The 22,912-nt window shown below is 27.4% G+C and overlaps 1 protein-coding gene across 1 annotated transcript in view; it reads right to left on the bottom strand.

Annotated features, from left to right (window-relative positions):
- Positions 1-16,924, bottom strand: part of LOC111613029 (collagen alpha-2(IV) chain-like) — a 29,374-nt gene extending 12,450 nt beyond the window's left edge. The window contains exons 1-5 of the mRNA XM_023354330.1: positions 16,919-16,924; positions 16,024-16,047; positions 10,687-10,743; positions 7,300-7,449; positions 4,627-4,689 (exon numbers count right to left, since the gene is read on the bottom strand). Coding sequence (XP_023210098.1) covers positions 4,627-4,689; positions 7,300-7,449; positions 10,687-10,743; positions 16,024-16,047; positions 16,919-16,924 — 300 coding nt within the window. The remainder of the gene's footprint in view (positions 1-4,626; positions 4,690-7,299; positions 7,450-10,686; positions 10,744-16,023; positions 16,048-16,918) is intronic.
- Between the last annotated feature and the right edge of the window lie 5,988 nt (positions 16,925-22,912).

Below are 22,912 nucleotides of genomic sequence, written 5' to 3'. Positions count from 1 at the left end.
CTTTAAAATCATTTTACTTTCTGTTACGTTAAGAAGTTTTCTTGATATGATAAAATATTACAGGGTATATGGGTTGTTATTTACATGTTCGATAAACACAAAGACAAATATATAAGATGGAATATTAACTTTTATTAATTGGAATATTTATGAATAGAATACAGTGTGTTTTACATGCTCATCATCCAATATCTCTGAGCTGATCTTTGTTTAAAATATATTTTAAGTTTAGCTTTAGATATTTTAGACTAGATAATCAATAATGCATCTGACCCTGACACCTCAATCAAGAATGGCAAGACTCATCTTCACTGTTGATATGAAGTTTATTCTGGTAACAAATCCAGAATCTCTAATAAGGTTATGATTTACACAATTAAGATATTTTACTAATACAAAGATTAACAAACAAAAGAAGAAAACCAGTCAAAAGAAACCAAAAATTATAAGGAGTATTATAATCTTCATGTGGAATCAATTTTACCTATTTGATGAACTGTCACTCCATCACAATTAAACCACTTTATTACTAAACTGCACAAAGTATATTTACTATTTAATAAACTGGATAATTTACTATACATATATTCTGCTGAGGTAGCCTGTATCAGATTGAAATTTCCTGATTTCTTTGAACATATAAAATATTTTGATAGTATTTACTTTTATAACTTTTTAACAATATTTTACCACCAAATGGAGTGGGTCTTTGCATTTCTTCTCATAATATCTATAAGTTGTACACATGCATTCAAAAAAGTTAAAGAATAAAGAATTTTATTTTTATTGTTAATTTATATTCATTTAATTTATTATTAACTCACTTTAGCTTTATTGTAAACCTGAAATTAAAATGATAATCTTGGACAGAACAGCTCTCCAGAAAAGTTAATTTCATTTTCAATTTTTGAATGTTACTGGTGCAAACCTAAGTTATGATTAAACCCAAATTAACTTATATGTTATTGATATATAGTCTACATATTTATTACAGATTATAGTATTGCATTTAACATTTAATTGTTATACTATGCCAAGGGTCGGAATTAGCGGCTCGCGAGCCACATGCGACTCTTTGCATAGACGTTTGCGGCTCTTTGAACATAAACTCCAATTTTACCTCACCTCATTTCACCGCAGCCTTATAACTTATGAATTTATGAAATAGAGCCGCCGAACAAACTTCGACTCGTACAGCATACTCTCTACCACTCTAGCCCGTTCGCACATGACCACACTTGCGTTGATCAATACGAGTCACATGCGAGTGGCAGCATTCTTTCTTTCTTTCTTTCTTATCTTATTAATATGGAGACTCTAGCCTGTTGGCTTTTTCTCCGAATCACTCTTCTTAGAAATTAGGTAAAGCGGTTGGTGCAGTGAACAAAACGCTCCAAGATTTTGATATGTTGGCGAGGAGGAAGGTCGGTATGAGGCAAGTATATCAGAGTTAAGGTTCGGACAATCGTAAGGTCCAAGGTTAAGAGACGGCCTACCTCTTGGCGGGCCCGTGTGTATTGCGGACAGACTTTTTTTTTTTTTAACTCTTTCCGCCCTGTGGGCACTAAGAGGGCCTCTTTTTGCAAGCCCATTATGAGTTTGGCCAGGCCCACAATGGGGCTGCCAGGTGGTGAGGGACGAGGCCCGACATATCTGAACGGACCACCCCCCGAAAAATTCCTGGGGATTTTTTTGACCCGTTCGGTTTCGAACCCGGGTCCCCCAGAGCGGTAGGCTGCCACCTTGACCGCTCGGCCATCCGGCTGCATATTGCAGACAGACTAGCCAATAGTGGATGGAAGTTTCTGGCGAGCCACAGTGGGGGCGCACTGGCGTCGAGAATAGAGGAAATTGTTCAAGGGGGTATATCGGTTCGAAGTCTAGCCAATAGGGTTTCTGTGTGGCAAGACGAGGCATGATGGTATATCCAAGGTATGAAAGGTCGGAGATGGTCACGACCTTTTCCCCGAAGAATGGTAGACCGGGTATCGGTGTTGTTGAGTGGCAGCATTTGAAGCATATATATATATACATAATTATCCCATTGAATGCGTGTCTATCCATGTAACGTTATGCCAAAATCAGCCATAGAGGTGCCCCTGTCATGTGTCGTATTTCGTACATTTAAATTAACAGTATATATTATTATTATTCATTTGGCCAATAGCCAATAACAATATAAATAATTCAGTATATTTGTAATAGGAATTTATTATTGTCACGGAATGCCTGTAACGCGCACTGGGGAGAGTCTCCCTGGCACGTGTTATATATGCGGCTCTCTGATCCTTTTGTTATACTGTTTCCATGACAATTTGGCTCTTCTCACTTGACAAACTGCCGACCCCTGTACTATGCCATTAGCAAATGTAATCAATTATTCAGACACAAAAATAATTTTCTTAATATATCAGTTTTGGACAAGAAGGTTGTAAATTGGGACTGACTCTATATTATAATATTGTATTTTAAACTTTTATTGTACTGCTTTAACATAAATTGTTTCTTTCTTAGATTTGAGAATACTTTTTTTATTATTAACTGTCTTTACAAATCATATCATTTCTTTACTAATATGGCAAGGAAGCAAATAAATAACAATGAAAACTTGCACAAATCATATGACAAACTTTTTGACAACAAAAAATTATCTTACTGATCATATACACTTCTGTGGATGATATAATGATAAACATTTTTGTTCAGGAAAAATTGCACTTGTAGATTATAAGCAGGAAATTATAAAATCAATTTATACATATTTTAAATAAATCATTTTATTTAAACATCAACAACTTTTCATAGAGAAACAGTAAAGCTCTCTTTGATTAAAAATTTTAAATTAAAATAATAAAATGAATAAAAAAACTTTAATTCAAATAATATTGTCATATTATTTAATTAAAATTGAAGACAAAGTCCACCAAAACATTCATCTTTTTATTCATTTTCATGTTCTGGAATACATTCCATGATGACTTGAACATTCCTTTTAGGCTACTTGATCACCAAAATTTAAAATTTCCTGTTTTGACAAACTTGTTTTCAATTTTAATTAATTAACATAAAAATTATCATCTGTGTGAATTTCTACAAATTGACAATATTGACATAATTAAACTTTTCTTAAACTAAATTATTTTATTAGTACTGAAAATATAAAAATTTCTATTCACTTCTATTGATTTGTCATTCTAATAGAAATTGATAGAGTATCAATATAGATAATTCTTTTAGACATTAACTGCATCAATAAAATTCTTGTCAAGTCATGCCATTTAAATCTATTTGCATTTTAGATTAAAGATATCTTAATTGTTCTAAAGGTAAAATTGTTCTTGATAAAAGTTTTAAACTATTAAATTGCCAAATTGGTGTAATTAATAACTTTAAAAGAATAAAGATCAACAAAAGAAATATTTTAAGTATATATACAGATAATTAATAGTTCTATTAAAATGATAAACCAATAGGAATTTTTATTGATCTTCTGTTGAAACTTAGAACTTTTGTTAAAATTCATATATAAATTCTAATGTTTGGTTAGTAAGTTTGATAAATTTTAATGTTGGTCTGGAACATATCTCTCACATAATACATCAGAGTTCAATGGGGAATTGACGTCCAATATATGTCATTTTGTTATAAAATAATATTTTTTTCAAACATAACTATCTATATATATAACCCATTCAACGGGTATCCGTCTGTCCCGTAACCGTTTGATAACAGACACTAGAGGCGCCCCCTATCGTGTGTCATATTTCAAACATTCAAATTAACAATTTTAATTCTTATTTAAATTAACAATATAAATTTTTAATATTCATTTGGCCAATAAATTATTATTTGGTCAATATAACAATATAAATAATTCAGTATATTTGTAATAGGAATTTATTATTTCAGGGCTTATATCTCTCGAAGGGTCGCGAGTAGGGGTATGGTTCCTTTGACTTTATTGTTAGTACAGGGGTCTACAGTTTGGGGGGTCGCCACCTCTTCATTCGGAGGATAAATCTTACCATTCGGACTTTAACACAGCTGTAGAGCATATTGATAGGAACAAAAAAGTCAAAGGAACCGTGCCTCATGGAAATTTGTAAAGAACGCCCACTAGGGGGCATCCCGAGCTACTAGTAACATATATTGAAGACCTCTGTAATCATTTTGTTTTGAAATTTCAATTGGTCCTTTCTCTCATTACAATAGACGTCTCTTTCTGAACACACGGCTTTTTTTATACTGTATTTATATATGTCTACATGATTTATTAAATTTTGTGAAACTTATAGGATAGATACAAATATAAAGTAAATTGTTTCATATATAGTAATTAAAAAATTCAAATAATCTATGAACCTTAAAAATGTCTATGAAAATTAAAATGAAGATAAAACTGTCTATTTATCACAAAGATGATGTTTTTATAGATCTATAATAAATTTAAAAATCTTGAATGCAATTTATACTAGAATACATATAAAAATATGAGTAGTGAAAAGACATTCAAGTTGTACAATTTAAATCATTTACTTCATTTTTGTATATTTATTATCTGTAATTTTATTACATAAAACTATCATATTAATCTAATTAAAAACACATATATTTATTTATCCTCACATCAGTTCCATTGCAGCCAATTACACCTGGATCACCAACTGGACCATACTCTCCAGGAGCACCCTGTTATAAAAATACAAATCATCAGCAAATCAATTCAAACTTTCAAATTTTTATTATTACATTTTAAGTATCATTTTTAAATTTAAATTTATTGCATATTTTAAAAATTATTCTGTCTGCAGATACATTTTTATGACAAATACATTATATTAGATGATTCAAGTTAACAACTAGACATTTTTGATTTATCTTATGTATAAGATGTATCATAAATGACAGACAGATCATGTAATAATCAGTACATTCACTTTAAGTATAAAACATTTCACAAAAATAAAATGGTATATTTCTGAATAAAATTAAATTCTATGTGAATTACAGATAGCAGAGAACATTGAAATTTTAACTGACTCACTGCACTGTATTTGTTGATAGACAAATTTCATATTGAATTGGTAACTGTAATTTAAGATACTAAAATATTTGCAAAATAAATGTAGTGTTTAAAATTATAGGCTCACAGTTTAATTCATTACAAATGATTAAATATGCTGCAACACAAAGAAATTATTATAATCAATTGTAACTGAATATGGCAAAGTGCAATTGATTATGAATATTAATGCTGGAAAGGTTTACCAATATTAATATTAATTATTTTATGAATATTAACATTATATTCATAATTATTAGCTGTTATTATTTTAAATACATTGAAAATGAGTTCAAAATTAAATATAAATCTTAGAAACAGTAATTACTATTTGTTAACATTTGTAATTGTTATAATTTTCTACATGGTGAGCTGGAACCTACTAATAATAAGTCACACCTTCCACGCTATTTCTTGGAAAACAGTTTAATAAAATCTAATGAAATGAACATTTTTGGCTANCTTCCGATGCACCATTTGAGCGAAAAAAAAAATTGTTAAGAAAAAATTTTCTGTTAGCGAACCCTTTGTTAAATATTTCGAATGTCATCACTGCTTATACCCAACAATTCAATTCTATTCTAAGAACATAGATGGGAAGTGAAATGCATGGCATCAATAGTCTGAATTAGTCCAAATATTATCAATACATTTATATGGTGCAATGTAAATTTTACTATTAAGTGTGATACTTATAAACTATTTTATTAACTTGGCTTATGTAGCTTACTAAGTTTTAGTAACAGTAATAAAAGCCACATTCAACTAGAGTCTTTTTTTGTTTCCATTACTGTTTAATAATGATAAAATGTTTAAAGATATTTTATCATTATTTAAGATGTAATTTAAGATACCTAAAATATTTGCAAAATATCAGAAACAAACTTTTCTTACTGATTAAATTTTTTTTATATTTTTAATACAATTGATTATTTTTGAACTAAATGGATAATAAAGAATAACCTTATCATTAACAATTTTATTATACAAATCTAAAAGCTTGCAGGCTTATTTAAGATTTTGATTTGAAAACTTTGTAAAATTTATGTAACAATTAGTATAATTTAAAATAGTTTTAAAATATAGTTTTATAACTTTGTAATTTTTGTACATTATTTTACCAAAAAGTTTTATAAAATTTATAATTTAAAATTTTTATATTTTTTAACATTGTTAAACTGCAAAATTACATGTATTTTTAAAACTTGAACTCTATGTAAATTCATTCTGAGAATATTGTAAACATTTGATTTCACTAATATTGATGAACTGAAGATGATCAAACTTTGAAAATGGTTTTTAAAATAAATTTCATATGATATCCTCATTTTAGCAGATTTTTGGTTTTATAAGAAATCTTATCATCATAATTACTATTATTATTTTTTGGATATATTTATATTTGGATAAAGGGGGAAAAAGTATTTTTTCCCTTTACTTCCTAAAAAGATATATTTTTGTAACATTTGAAATTAAATATGATACTTATGAAATCAAATGCATTCAAAGGTTAAAAACATTAGTATTAATAAAAATTAATGTGCTGGAGCAAAGTTGTAAAGTGAAACTGTTGGAACTGCATACACAGTTATTGTAAATTTGACATACTTTTGTCATCATATTCTAAATCTACAGCTTTAAAAATAACAAATAATACTTTCAAAAAACTATTCAACAATATTTATTGTATCACATTATATATATGTGTATAGGGTAAAGATTTAATATCTTAACCTGCTATATCATTCAGGTATAAATTAGCATGCAGACATATTATTATGTAGCATTAGTATAAAATAAAAAGGCTAATGAATTTTGAGTTATTGATTAAAAATTGTGTTATAGAGACACAATTGACACAAACTATAATTTGGCAGTTTCTATTGTATTATTATTAAAATCAACAATTATATAATTAATGTAATTTTCCTATCTACTTTATGAGTTTTTAATAGTTTGGTTTTATAAATTTTCAAATGTACTTTAAAAACTCGATTTCCAAAATCATAATTGTTATTATAAATAAAGCAGATATTTACTGTTATCTTAATTGAACTGAAGATTTAGATTATTTTATTATTATAAAATACATACAAAAATTTTTTTCTTTTTCAATTTAATAGAATATTTAAAATTAAAATTTTATTTTCTAAATCTTTAAATGTATCTTCAACTTAAAACTTTAAAATAAATATTAATTTATTGTTATATTAAATATGTGAAATGTGTATTTATAAAAAGCAAAAACATACTCTGATTCCTTTTGGTCCAGGTGCTCCAAAATCACCAATAGATCCTTTTAACCCTATTCTTCCAGGAGGTCCAATGGGACCAGCTTCTCCAGGTGGACCAGGATGGCCTTTGAAGCCTGGTAATCCAGGTACTCCCTATGATAATTTGTTATTCATTATTTATAATTTAAACACTCCAAATTTAATTTTCCATGTTAAAATAGAGTGAATGACATTTCAAATATGAGGTAAAGTCAAAAATAACATATATTGTAAAAAATCCAAAAGTTTGGATTTTTTACAATATATGAGACTGAGAGATAGAGTCAGTTTCTTGTAAGTTAAGATTGTGTAACTATCACTTATAGCCTCTATCTCCATTACAAGCAGCACAGCAAAAATGAATCTGGTACAGGAAACTACAGGTATATGAATTTATATAAGAAATACAGAAGTATCTGAGAAACTTATTTGATAAGAAGAGATGCATCTGAAGTAGCAAATAAGCATCAAATTTTATATGAAACTTCATATAAAATTTTCATACTTAAAACATTCACAAAAACTTTCAGTATGCTCTATGAAATAAACAGCATAGAAATCATATGATTTCTTTGTTGTGTACTGTAATACCACTTATTCTACTTTATAAATCTGTATTTGTATTAAAGTACAAGTTTATAAAGTAGAATAAGTGGTTTAAAAATTCAGAAACTGATTGAAGATAACCCTCATCCTGGGAGACCTGCTATTGTAAAGAATGATGAGATGATAAAGACCAAGGAAAGAGATTAGACAAAATGTTTGACATCAATGACCTAGCAAACAATTTGGGATTTTCTTATTGATCTGTGTACTCACTATTCATCAACAATTTAAACATGCATTATATATGCTAGTACTGTGTTCCAACAGATTTAACAGATAAAAAATATGAAGTTCATGTTTTAGTGAGTGATGAGTTGATAGATCAGGATTCCTATTTAATGAGTAGAGTGATCATTGGCAATGAAATATGATGTTTACTCTACAACCCTCATATAAAATATCAATCCTCAACATGGAAATCATTCAGTTCAACACAATAGATAACGTTTAGGGCTGATAAATCAAAAGAGAAGATAATATTAGTGGTGTTTTTTGATATCTGTGATTTAATGCAGTCTAACAATAAGTAAAAGTATATTGCAATTGTCAGTTATATGCATGATAAGAGAAAATTGAATAATTGAGAAAAAATAGCAATTTGAATCATTTGAAAATATTCTAAATAATTTAAACAAATATAAAATTATAAGATTACAAATTTCTTGACAAAGTTAATGTAATATATAATATGAAACCATTCTTCATGCCTTCCAACATTTGCCTTGCTCCACCTTACTCCTTCCAACTACATGTTTTCCAACATTTGAATTGTTTGAATTGTTCAAATTTAAATAAAGGTGTAACCTGTTGACTGATAAAAGTGTCTGAAAACATTTGTTAGTTTTCATATAAATTGCTGGAAAATAGGTTGATTACTTTGTTTTACCTTTAACTATCCAGCAATAAATAATGTTTAATAAAAACGTTTTCAACCGTTTTTAAACGGCCATTTTCAGTTGAACCAATATTAAAAACAGAACACTAAAAAAAGAACGCATGAAATACAAATTAAACAAAAACCGAAATGCGCATGCGTACTTCATCGGACTTGCGTCTTCTGAAAATCTATAAATAACTTGCAAATAACATAAAAAAATAATAAAGCCGCCAAAAAATAGTATACTCAAGATATGTAGATGATATTTTCATTCTATGGAGAAATGATAACAACGTGCAATGTTTTTTAAACACAGTCAACAATAACCCATATGGTTTAACTTTGGGTCTAGAGCAAGAGAGTAGTAGTAATATTAACTTCCTCGATTTATCTATCAAATGCAAGGAAGGAGAAATCTGGACGGACATTTATCGCAAACCAGTTTATCAACCTATCATTATTCCCAGGAATTCCATCGATCCTAGGCACATTAAATATGCAGCCATTCGGTCATGGATTAAACGGGCATATATGCATTGCACGAGTATCTATGATACTTACAAAGAGTTGGATTACATCAGGAAGACAGCAATGCAACAAGGTTATCGGAGGAGGGAGGTGGACGAGCTTATTACGAAGTTTCAGAATCAGAATCGGCAGCATCCCAAAAAAATGACCCAGGAACGAAGAGTAGTTCTTAATTATTTTCCTTTTTTAAACAAAATGATTAGGAGAGTGGCGAACAGTAATAATCTACAAATAGTATATCGGCGTAATCCGACGATCTACAGAAGGTTAAGAAATGATAAGAGAAAGGAAAAGCGAAATAATTTACCAGGGGTTTATTCTATACCTATAAAGGATCAGCGGTTCAACTCAGACCTTGTTTACGTGGGTGCTACTACGCGGCAGTTAAAACAAAGATTAAAGGAACATAAATACTCTGTGAGTAAGAATATAGATGCCACAGTGCTCACAGCATTTGCCAAACAGCAAGAGGCTGAGGTATATTGGGATCAAGTCTCGATCATTAGAGCCACGAATTCCAGACAGGCATTGAAACACCTTGAAAAGATAGAGATACACAAGGCACACATAAATAAGGGATGCATTAATCATAGAGATGTGGAAGGGTTATCTTATGCCTGGAAATCCTTTTACAATAACGCAGATTAACACCTTGTAATCAACGTATATTCTCCTCCCCCTTTTTTTGGCGGCTTTATTATTTTTTTCTGTTATTTGCAAGTTATTTATAGATTTTCAGAAGACACAAGTCCGATGAAGTATGCATGCGCATTTCGGTTTCTGTTTAATTTGTATTTCATGCGTTCTTTTTTTAGTGTTCCTTTTTTTAATATTGGTTCAACTGAAAATGGCCGTTTAAAAACGGTTGAAAACGTTTTTATTAAACATTATTTATTGCTGGATAGTTAAAGGTTTATTTTATTTTATTTATATTCTTTCCAGTATAAGTTCTTGTTTTTATTTATTTATTTGTTTTACCTCCTTACATTCCTGATATTGATTGCCCCTGCAGATTTTTATCTGTACTCTGAAATAAAAAAGAAGTTGAAAAGTTATAAGTTTCAATCAGCAGAAGTAGAAGTCACAGTGACAAAAATCCCTTAAAAACATCACAAAAAATGGCTTTCAGGAATGCTTTGACAAGTAGTGTGAATGCTGGGGAAATTATATACTGTAGTTATAGAAGGAGCTTACTTTGAAAGTTTGGTTAATTTTTAACTCTATCATATTTGAAATGCTCTTTATTGTAAATTAATAATTAATTAAAATTGTTTTATGTAAAAACAAAAGCTTAATTCTGTAATGTAAAGTATAATATATGAAATGAGACAAAAACTTACAGGCCATCCCTTTTCACCTTGACATATACAATGTTGAATTTCACAACCTTTACAAGCCTAAAAATGATAATAATTTTTAGTTCAAATTTTACAGTAAATTTTATCATAATCATTTCTAAATATATAAATAAAATTATGATTAACAATATAAATGAATGATTAAAATAATTATAGTTTTACTATTAGAAAAAGTTAACTAAAGAAAATTTATTTTTATATATAAATAGGGCCATGTGGGGGAGAGCAGGCCCCTTAATTAAGTCTTTTGTTTTTTGTACAAATGAAATACATAGAATGGGTCTTTATTAATAAAAAGCATTCTTAAAGATTTTAATTTCATTTAGTAAAAATAACATTAATTTTACAGGGAACGGTATCACTATGGGCACTTCAGTTTTCTCCATGACCAGGAAATCTAGGTCATGCATCTCAATGACCCATGTAAAATAAATTATCAGTAACAATATAAGTATGATGCATAAATATAATATGCAAATTTCGACAATATATTAATGATTAATTATAATAATAATAATAATAATATTTATTTAATTGATTTAAACATTGAATAATTATTACCTGGATAAAGATGTTATATTTCCAAATGTGTAAAAAACAGAAAATAGAATTAATCCATTATGAAGAAGTAAACAGAAAGATCCCTAAAAATATTTAAAAATTAATTTTAAAATATATTTAATCNATATTATAATATATTTATATAATTTTAGATATTTATTTACTTAAAATAGTAAATAAAACTTTAAAAAAATATTTTAAAATATTGTAGATGAATGATAGAGAATATTTCAGTTCTGATAACAAAACTGTAAATATAAACTTCAAAAATGCAAGAAACGTCAATAATTTTAAAATGACAGTAAGAGTAAAACAAAGAAATAAAGCTATTTTAAGCACATTTAATTTAATTTAACTATAAAATTTCTTTTAATAGAAATGCTGAGATTCAAAATATTATTAATGATTTCAAATTAACATTTTTCAGAACATTTCATATAAAATGCAAAAAAAAATTATGTAATTTTTTCACGAAATGGAGAAAATTAGATATAAAAGTGTCTAAACTTTCAAATTCATTCATTTAAAATCATGAAAATTTAATTAGATTTCTAAATTTTTTCTAATCTTTAACAAAGTGAAAAAAAATTTGACCATTTTTTATTCAAACTAAAAATATTAATTAATTATTATTAATTTACTAATAATATTTAAACTTTTTAATTTATTCGATTTACATCAGTTTTTTTAGTTAAGTCTAGTTATACAGTAGATTAATAGAAAAATTTAATGCAAAATATTTTTTATTAAAATACTTCTTTAATACTTTTTTATTTTAACATTATAGCAGTAAATCTTGCTCTTGAAATTTTACATTCAGAAAATTTCAAAGAGAAAATTCAGTCTTTCAAATTTTGTGATTTAGATTAGATTGTTTGAACATTAAATAAGACAGACTTATGTCTATTCTGTTTAGTTTGCATTGTATTGTATTTCACTTAAATTGCAAAAATAATTAATTCATTTGTTTTGAGAAACAACAAAAAATTTCCTAATTAAAATTTTAACATTATAATTCAACTCTGTGAAGATAAATTTTCAATTCAAAAGTATTTGGGATTTTAATTATTTTGTATTACTAATAAACTAGTTTTTGTTGAAAACTAATGTATTTTCTATTTTAAAAATCAAACAATAAGACATATTCTTAATATGTCTTATTGTCACAAGAATATTTTAAAATCTAGAGTTTAGAATTGTTTCTAATTTATAGAAACAACTGCATTTGTTTCTATAAATTATTATAGAAACAAATGCAGTTGTTTCTATAATAATTTTGTTCCAAGATAATAAATGGTTATAAAATGAAATGAGAAATTACTTCACTATCAACAAAGTTTAGAAGCCAAAAATGATTAGAATGATGTAAGTTAAATATCCTTTTACATTTTATAATACAGACCATGAATAAACTTTTAAACTGATTTTTGATAAACATGTTATAAAAATTATTTAAAATAAGCATATTCATTTTTAATTTTAATTGACATAGGTTTCATTCCTATCAATTTAAATTTATTACTTGAACCTTTTTCTTATGTTTTAAGCAGATAAGTTCATTTTTATCTCTAAAAATGAAAAAAAAAACAAAAAAAGAAAATGCAGAAACCTGTACATGTTTAAGGAAATTCGAAAATGTTGGTTTTTATAAATTAAACTAAGGTTTATAAGCNTCACCCGGCAATAAAATCGCCTTACACAAACAATATCGTATCCCCTATAACCCCAAAAACTGATTAAATATTGATCTTTTTTTCTTCTCATTTTCTTATTTATACACCTTGCAATATAGATTTTTTTTAATTTAGAAAATATTTTAGTTCGTCTTATTATTATTATTATTATTATTTTGTTTCTAATGTTTATACATATATTAATTTTTAAATATTGATTATTAAAATTTGGTGTATCTAAAGGTCGTGTGTCATATCTATAGTGGGGTCGGGCTTAATGATTTTACTCGTTATTAGTGTTTACAATTTTTTTTAACTCGTCTATACCCTCAAAGTTAAGCTTTTTGCCCTTTTATAAAAGTTAATAATATAAAAGTTATTTTTTTTAATGTTATAAAAAGGCAAAAAACTCAATTTTGAGGATAGAGACGAGTTTTAAAATATTGTAAATGCTAACAACGAGTAAAATTTTTAATTAAGTCCGATCCCACTCGAGATATGATACATGACTCCCTTCTATCTCCCTAGTAGTGTTACCACCCGTCCGGTTTTCACCCAGACAGTCCGGGAATTGACTGTCTGGGTGAACTATTAATTTTGTCCGGAAATTTCGTATAAATTGTGAAATTACGATGAAACAAAGTTCTTGCAAATATTTTTACAAATTTACACTATTTTAACAACGAAAGAACTCACACTCACTGAAACTCATCTGCAATTCTGCAATGTTCGTCCGTTTACGCCGACGTGTAGCGCGCAACCTGACTTTTTTTTTTTTTTTTTCCTGCATGTACGATCGTACACGTCTATGGGCTAAGTTATCTAGCACGTTATTCTTCGCATTGTAAAATGACATTGCGCATGTGTCAAGAACTTCTGTTCGAACAAACCTGACGTGCCGTCCGGGTCAGCGATTTTGAAAAAGGCGGCAACCTACTCCCTACCCTCTTGAGTTCCTTACTCCAACATTAATCAATGAGCCATGGAGGACGCCATGTTGCTTTCCACCGCAAACTACTGCTACAAGCGGCCGTTTTTGCAGTTTGATAGCGCGCACTCCGACCGGAATTTAGGAACGCGTTCCGCAGGAATTTTTAAACGGATGTCGCTCGCGCGGAGTTACGCGGAGGTATAAAAGAACGCATCCAATGACCCTTTATACAAGTTACCATGCCAAATTTCGTTTTTTAATCTTTATCCCATTATTATCCCAGATATTAAACGAAATAGATGCCAACACAAACACATCTCGGTAAGTTTTTCCCGTTTTTTTGGGTTCAGGGGTATCAAAACGTCGACATTTGCAATAAACCCAGAGGGTCAAATTTGATTCGATTACAATGCTTTCCCGTTTTATGTTATAACAGCTGGGAAAGTAAAACAAAGATGTGTACCAGTGGCGTAGCGTAGTGGGGGCGGCAGGGGCGGCCAGCCCCGGGCGTCACTTTTTAGGGGGCGGCAAAATTTCACAATAAATAATAATAATATCTTATAAAAATTTAAACCATTTCATTTCATATTTTTGTCGCACCTACGATTCGGACCGATTGAAATGAGCACGGAATTTTTCATTACTTATTCTGTGATGAAACTGAATTTTAGTCTTTTAAATTGAGATACCTAAATAAGGGACCGGCGAAATTTTCCTCCGCCCTGGGCGGCTGACACCCACGCTACGCCACTGATGTATACTTGAAAAAATTTAATATCATCATCATACAATTCAATTATGTTCACTTAATATTAAATCTTTGTTGTTAAAATTTAGTAATTCCAAACATTATAGTATTTAAAAGCATTTTTTTTCTCTAATTTTTTGACCTGAGATAATTCAATCAAAAAAGTTATCAAATGTCATTACATGATCAAAGTTATGTTTAAAAAATTGAAATGTTTAAATAAGATACTTCAAGTCTTGACATAATTTCTAATTGTTTCTTTTGCTGTACCTTTACATTAAATTGAAAAACATGTTAAATTTTAAAAAAAAATCTTTCAGAAGGAATTGGGTCTGGAAAACACTGTAATTCAATAGAAAATTTAAATTAATTGTTATTTTCATAATTTGTAATGCACATAATTTTTCATTTTCCCAAAAACAAATGATTCTAAAATTAATTTCATATTTAATGAGATAATGGCAATGAAATTATAAAATAATTTAAAAATTTTTATTATTTAAAAAAAAACATCACATTTCAAAACATGCTTACAGTATATATGCCCTGGATAATTTCTCTTTTCTATACAATATAAAGTTTTTTAGAAATTTCTCAAAAAATTTGTAATGTAATTCAATGATCGGATTCTTTTTTAATCCAACAGAAGTGAATATGTAAAATCATGTAAAATAATTGAATATTGAAATTATTTGAAAATTAGATAAGACATAAAGATAACATTAATTTAAATCTAACTTTTATAAAAAAAATTAGTTAACACTTTAGTTTTCATTAATTAAAATAGAAACTATTTTGTTAAGTGAAAAATAAATTTTCAACTATACTCTCACACAATATGTATATACAGTAGAGCGTCGTTTATCCGAAGGTCGGTTATCCGAAACGTCTGTTATCGGAAAGCATTCCAGTCGGCAAATTTAAATTTTCGCTAGTGCTGTGGCGCTCTGCAATCTTCGGCTATGTCTTGGGCTACTCAAATATTTTACATTTTTTATACTAAATTAACTTCTGAAGTATAATTTTTTATTGTTTTTATATTTTTCAATATATTTATTTTGTTTGTACAAAATAAAAAAATAATTTTTAACGATACAATAGTCTTCGTTAGGCTTAACATCGACGAAAATTCAACGTGAAGCGACACGCAACGGAGAAAAATTTCAACACGGGATAAATTAATATATTTTTTCGTACATGATTCGTTATCCGAAAAATAAGTTATCCGAACCACCCCAGTCCCCAATTGATTCGGATAAACGACGCTCTACTGTAAATAAAAATTAAGTATTCACAGATTAACTAAAGATTCATTTTCTGTTATGAATATTTTTTGGAGTGGAAGCTGCTATAAACTTAATAAAGACAAAATTACCTGATAAAATTAAAATAAAAATGATTTTTACTTTAATAATCACTTTTCCCTCATTCTCTCAATTATATATAGGATACTTTGACACCATTCATAGTTTTTATTTCATATAAATTCCGCATATCTCAGTAGTCCAGTAAAATGAATAGAAATGATTATCGTAGTGAATTATGCGATGTCAAGATGGAAATGCATCAACTTGCTGCTTTGATAGATCCGTATTCAAATTCAAGTCAGAGCTCGAGTCAAATTTCTAGAAATTTTATGGATGGGGTTGATTGAATATACTACTGTTTATCCAATTTTTTTTTTTTTTTTTTTACTATAAATCCCCATTACAAGTATGACATAACCTTCACAGTGGCTGCAACGCGGAAAGTTTTAAAATATTGGATTACAACTTCAAAAATTGTCATTTTCTCAGAAAAATTTATATTTAAGTTTCAGAATTTTACGTACTTTATTTAATTTATCATTAAAATAGATTTAGGTGGGTTTAAAGTCACATTCAATAGCCTTATTTCAATTTAAATATTAAATTAGAGCACCCTTTCTGTAAGTACTTAGGCCTACAGTTGCTAAGGCGTTTCCATCTGCCCACGCAAAATTTATTTTATTATTGATAAATATCTATTAAGATACACAATCTATCATTCGGTGACTAGATAAACTTTAGTTGGATTATATAATCAATATACTGTTTTATAAACGTTTACTATAAACTTAAATATAATCATATATGAGAAATAGATAAAGGCTTTTAATAATGATAACGGATCTATACCGGAATCTTGAAAGATATATTAAGATAAAATTTGTATTTTTAATAGAAGTTAAAATTAGAGAGCGGAAAAAAGCAAAAAATCAAAATATTTTATTTTATTTAGAACGAAATACCGTAACTAATTACATAAAATGGTAGTAGTTACAACCATTATTAATACTTATTAAATATGAGAGTGTAAATTCATTTCTTAATTGAAAAAAAATGTTATCATATGATGAAGATAAACATAAACTAATATGCAAATATTCGTTCTAACAGAAAGTAAAACTTTGGCAAAAACTAAACAGGAAGTGAACTAAACTCGTTCATTGCACAAACAACTATCATATGCCAGATGTGATTAATGTGCATTAAATTTCAACTTGTTTCCTGATTATTAAATCATAATCAGAGCATTTTTACAAAACGTTTGATTATTGTCAAGACAGTTATTAGATTTTTATAAGCAATAAAGTACAGAACAGTACATATCGTTTATGTGCAACCATACTATATGTAGAAAAGTGAATCCTTGAATTTCTCGTACTTATTTGTAAAATTGAATCGTGATCAACTATACAAATAATTCATTCTTAACACATTATCATAGCGCGAGTATTCGTTATATAATTTCATATTAAAACCTCATGTGACCTGTTTAATAATTCTTAAAATATGTCATGCATCAGCTCATTTATTTTACCAAAAGGACCGCAAATTGGTCAAATTAAGAGCAGATGAGAGATAATTTTTATTACGATATAAACTTATTTACACGCATAAAAAAATAAAAATAAGATTTGNTGTCGGGCATTGACTTTTTAATATAATTCATCAATGAAAAAGAACATTACACTTATTCTTAATCTCCTAATGAGTTCTGTATCGTACAGTTAATGTACACAAACTGTTTATGAGGTCAAAGGCGACAAGAAAGAGCATTTTCAATTATATCTCAAAACGATCTTTTTATATTTTCTCTATTTAGGAATATATACAACATATCCCACAGATATATTAGTACATTTTATTCTAAAGATACTAACGTAAATTAGGATGTTTATATTTATTTGTATATAATTAACATTTCCACTAAAATTTACTGTATTTAACACTAAAAGTATTACATAAGTGGAAATATTTCATATAATTATTATTTGAGTTTGTTGAAATTTTAAATAAATTGGATTCTTTTTCTTTTAAAATTAAAAAATATATATTGTTAATGTGTTATTCTCTATTAATTAATGAATCAGTTTTTTCATAAACCATCACATAATTTTCCATTTGAGCTAATGCATCCAATGTAGTTACTGTTTATAACATTGCCTAATAAAAACGATTTTTAATGCCTCTAAAAAGCTTTACTGAAAATAAAGTAAATAAAAAAATAGTACATAAATAATATATAAAAACAAGTTTGAAGTAAAATCAATTTAAAAACAAATTACTAGAGCCCTGTATAATTAAATTTAGAATTTCCAAACATAGTATTAAAAACTTGTAAATTTAAACATCTTTTAATTAATACAAGGTTTATTATATACAGTAACTATGAACTAATGCAAGATATTCGTTTGGTAAATATAAAATTTGAAAGATCTCTAGTTGCTAAAACTGCAGAGTAACTGAACTGGTTTTGGCACAACCTTATAATTAATGTGTCCAGTAGCAACCAATGAAACCTGTAATTAAAATCCCAATAAAAAAATTCTTGTAATACAGAAGTTACAACATCAATACAGCCATTCATTCCTCTTTTTTTCCTTTCCTCTTCTTAGATGAGGGTGACGTTTTGAAAACTTAAAATTTCCAAATAATGAAATCTTTATTGTAGGTTATTTTCTGAAATAAGGTCAATACTGTTGCTATCAAGTAATAAATCTCTAAGTTAAACAGATAAACAATTATCTATTTAAACTGCATCTGTATCTCTTAGGAGTTTTTTATTTGCTTACTTTAAGATTGTAAGATATATGTAAAATTGTTTTTATTATAAATTGAAATTATAATAATTACGTTGGAATATTAATTTGATTAAAAGCGAAAATGACACATAACAAGACTTGTGATTCATCACTGTTGAATAAAGTCAGTACACTATTACAAACCTCTATGAAATATTTTACGAATACAAATGTGATAGCTGTCAAAATGATAAATTTGTTTATAAACAAAAAATATCCAAAGAATATGGGCAAGATATGCTGTCTTCCAGTTACATATACAATGTTTTAAATAATATTTATATCATGTAAATATTGCATCATTAGTGAAAAAGTGAAAATATCTACTTCCTATAAATTTTTTAAATATCAGCATTTATTTTAAATTATAAAAAATACATTGATAATTAATCGTTGAAATCGTGTATGTATCAGATAAAAATTTATAAAGAAAAATTGGAACATTGATTTTAGGATTTAATTCTCATTTTTTTTTTGTACTGAAATAATTTAAATAAAATTTTGTTTATAGATTGATTTAAATTGTATTACTTTATATTATGAATAAGAATAAAAATGTTTGCAGTTGATATAAAAGATGATAGACATAAATATGACAATATGCTAAACAAACCAAATTAGTCAGCTATAACCAGTTTTTCCCAATTGATAATGTAAACTGTAGATGCAAATTACTCACCAAAATTTAATTACAGTGAAAAACACGTTTTATGTTCAGCATACATTCACATAACTATTGTTTATAAATTATTAATAGGGCCTATACAATTGCCTGATTTGAAAAGAACATAAACTTATCTACTTTGAACTATAGATTGTTCTGCCGGAAAATTATTATAAATCTTAAATTATTATTCAAATTCACGCGTTTTTCTAAAGTTTACTAAATCAACTTTTTTTCCGATTGAATGAAACTTATTTAAAAATGCCAGAATTATCATCACTTTTTTAATAAGCATAGAAAAGTGATTCTAAATTATATGTTGAAACCAGTTTAATAATTCTTAAATGTCGATAGTAGTTAGTCTAAGACTAGTTCATGTAAGGAGGTACCTCCTATGTTCTTTGAACATTTGATATCATTTAACAAGTAGTAAATGACAAATTAAAAAAAAATGAAGAGGAATGAGGAAACAGGATTAATTAGAAACTGATTATATGCAAACAGGAACTGCAAATAAAAGAGAATAGCGTAATTTATTTAAATATAGGGAAGAATTATGTGTAAATTAAATAATTGATATAACGGGGTTAGCAAAACAGGCTAGCTTAATAGAAGAATGTCGAGTTTAACTAATTGCTCGGGTCTCTCTTTATATGGCTTAAAGTTATAAGTTGTTTGGAACTTATTTTTAAAGTTGTTTAAAATCCACTGAAACAGGTAAAACAACTTTTAAATGTGTTAAATGTAAATTTAAAATTTTATTCATACGGATTTTATAATTCATCTCCAAAGGTAGCAAAAGAACACCGAGGGTTGATAGATAACTTGTTCTCGATAAAAGTTTTTTTTATAACTATTTTTATTAGTCAACATTTCACTTTTCTAGGACGGACAAACGGCGACATTTTATATACTTTTATAGATTTTTTGCCCTAAATAGGAATCAAAGTTATGATAGAGCTATATTTCATTGTCTTTAATTTTTTTTCTTTTTTTCTTTCTTTGGATTCTTTGCTCTGTATTATGTCAAAAGCATTAATTAAAAATAATCTATTTATATTTATAAATTGTCGGGCATTGACTTTTTAATATAATTCATCAATGAAAAAGAACATTACACTTATTCTTAATCTCCTAATGAGTTCTGTATCGTACAGTTAATGTACACAAACTGTTTATGAGGTCAAAGGCGACAAGAAAGAGCATTTTCAATTATATCTCAAAACGATCTTTTTATATTTTCTCTATTTAGGAATATATACAACATATCCCACAGATATATTAGTACATTTTATTCTAAAGATACTAACATAAATTAGGATATGTTTATATTTATTTCTATATAATCAACATTTCCACTAAAATTTACTGTATTATGCCTAAATTAATAGATGTTTTATGTTTTTATCAAAGCAAGAATTGGCATTTAGAGGGCACAGCGAATCTATTGAAAATAATAACAGAGGTAATTACAGTAGACCTGTAGTAATCCAACAAACGTTTTGCAAGGTAGTGTCGGATGATCGAATTTGTCGGACTATAGAGTACTGCCACTGACCCCTTGTAGTCCGTAACTTTTTTGAAAAGGAGTATCCTGTAATCTGACAAATTACATACTTATAAAAATGGTAAGATCAAATCTATATGTAGTACATAATAGGGGAGACCGGGGAAACTTCGGCATGCAGGGCAAGTTTGTCAAGCGCATTTTTTTAAAAACAAATTAAAAGGAGACTGGTTATAGGTTAGGCAGTTGAGTTTTATTGGTGGCTTGTTGAGTGTAGTGTTTTTATTGTTCTCCAACAAGCGTAGTTGAATTATCAAGCAAATTTTCATTTTCGTTCAATTCCATATAATATTTTNTATTATATACAGTAACTATGAACTAATGCAAGATATTCGTTTGGTAAATATAAAATTTGAAAGATCTCTAGTTGCTAAAACTGCAGAGTAACTGAACTGGTTTTGGCACAACCTTATAATTAATGTGTCCAGTAGCAACCAATGAAACCTGTAATTAAAATCCCAATAAAAAAATTCTTGTAATACAGAAGTTACAACATCAATACAGCCATTCATTCCTCTTTTTTTCCTTTCCTCTTCTTAGATGAGGGTGACGTTTTGAAAACTTAAAATTTCCAAATAATGAAATCTTTATTGTAGGTTATTTTCTGAAATAAGGTCAATACTGTTGCTATCAAGTAATAAATCTCTAAGTTAAACAGATAAACAATTATCTATTTAAACTGCATCTGTATCTCTTAGGAGTTTTTTATTTGCTTACTTTAAGATTGTAAGATATATTTCTGAAAATATAGTGGCCACCAAAGCACAAAATTGCATGAAATTTAAGAATTATTTTATATATATTAATCATAACAGGAATTTTTGAGTTATATATGCAAATTAAAGAAAAATTTTGTGGTTCCAAATAGAATAATAATTTATTTAATAATAATATTGTGTTTATAGTGTTTACGTTGTGAAAAATTAAATATCTTTAAAAGTGAACAATTTATTCGATTGAAAGTTAATTTTTATTTAATCATGTATATGCTATAATAGTAATAGAAATTTTAAAACAGTTTTCATAAATACTTTTGTGCTTAGTTTATTTATTAAACAGATTTAAAAAGCCTTTATTATAAATCAAATATTAATATATACAGGCGTTACTAAGGCAAATGTGCAATAATTGCAGTAGTAGAATATTTACAATGTTTTATTACACAGCATAAAAACACTATAAAACCATGCATATGGTTTATAAACACTTCTAGTTTTCATGAATATTACTTAATTAGCCTTCTCTTTAATAATTTTCTTTTAATAAAGTAAAGACATAATATAATTGTAAAGAAGAATATAATTGTTGAATGAACACTAAAAACTGATCTTCATAAAACATTCTAATAAATTTCTTTAATGCATTTTATTATATAAATTTCGTTTTAAAATTACTGCAAATAAATCATATACTGTATTTAAATAACTTTTTCAGTATTACGGTGAATTATAACTGACTGTAGGTATGTCATCACAAAATGTTGATTAGTTTATTATTATTAACGTATTAACAAATTTTATCAAGTATAGCTTAATAACTTTTTCAAGGCTAAATTATTAGGCAAGGCTTCAAAAAATTAGTAGTCAATTTTGAAAACTATTTGGAGGTCATTTCTCAAATTGAGACTTTATACCACAAGTGTTAATTTTTGGCATAATTTAAACAAATTAATTGTTACAATGTTTTGTTATGGATAACTTACCATAAACTATTTGGAACTAATAACTGATTTAATTTGTTATAAAATAAAAGTGCAAGGTATGTTAAAAGTCATACAAGAAAATTTAATGGAAATGAATTAGGGGAGATCGGGGCAAGATCGGCATGTTAAGCTTTACTTAAATTTTGTGTAATAAATACTGCTGTAAACTGAAAAAAAAGCTTTGCATATTGTCTATTGGAATGTTACCTTACTATAGAACTGGTTAAAATCAGTTTGGAAATAAAAATAATTAAAAT

The sequence above is a fragment of the Centruroides sculpturatus genome, unplaced genomic scaffold (assembly GCF_000671375.1).
Source record: "Centruroides sculpturatus isolate CEXI.00-Female unplaced genomic scaffold, Cexi_2.0 scaffold310, whole genome shotgun sequence".
Classification (NCBI taxonomy): domain Eukaryota; kingdom Metazoa; phylum Arthropoda; class Arachnida; order Scorpiones; family Buthidae; genus Centruroides; species Centruroides sculpturatus.
Note: the sequence above shows the minus strand (reverse complement) of the source record. Positions and strands in the feature narration are given on the sequence as shown.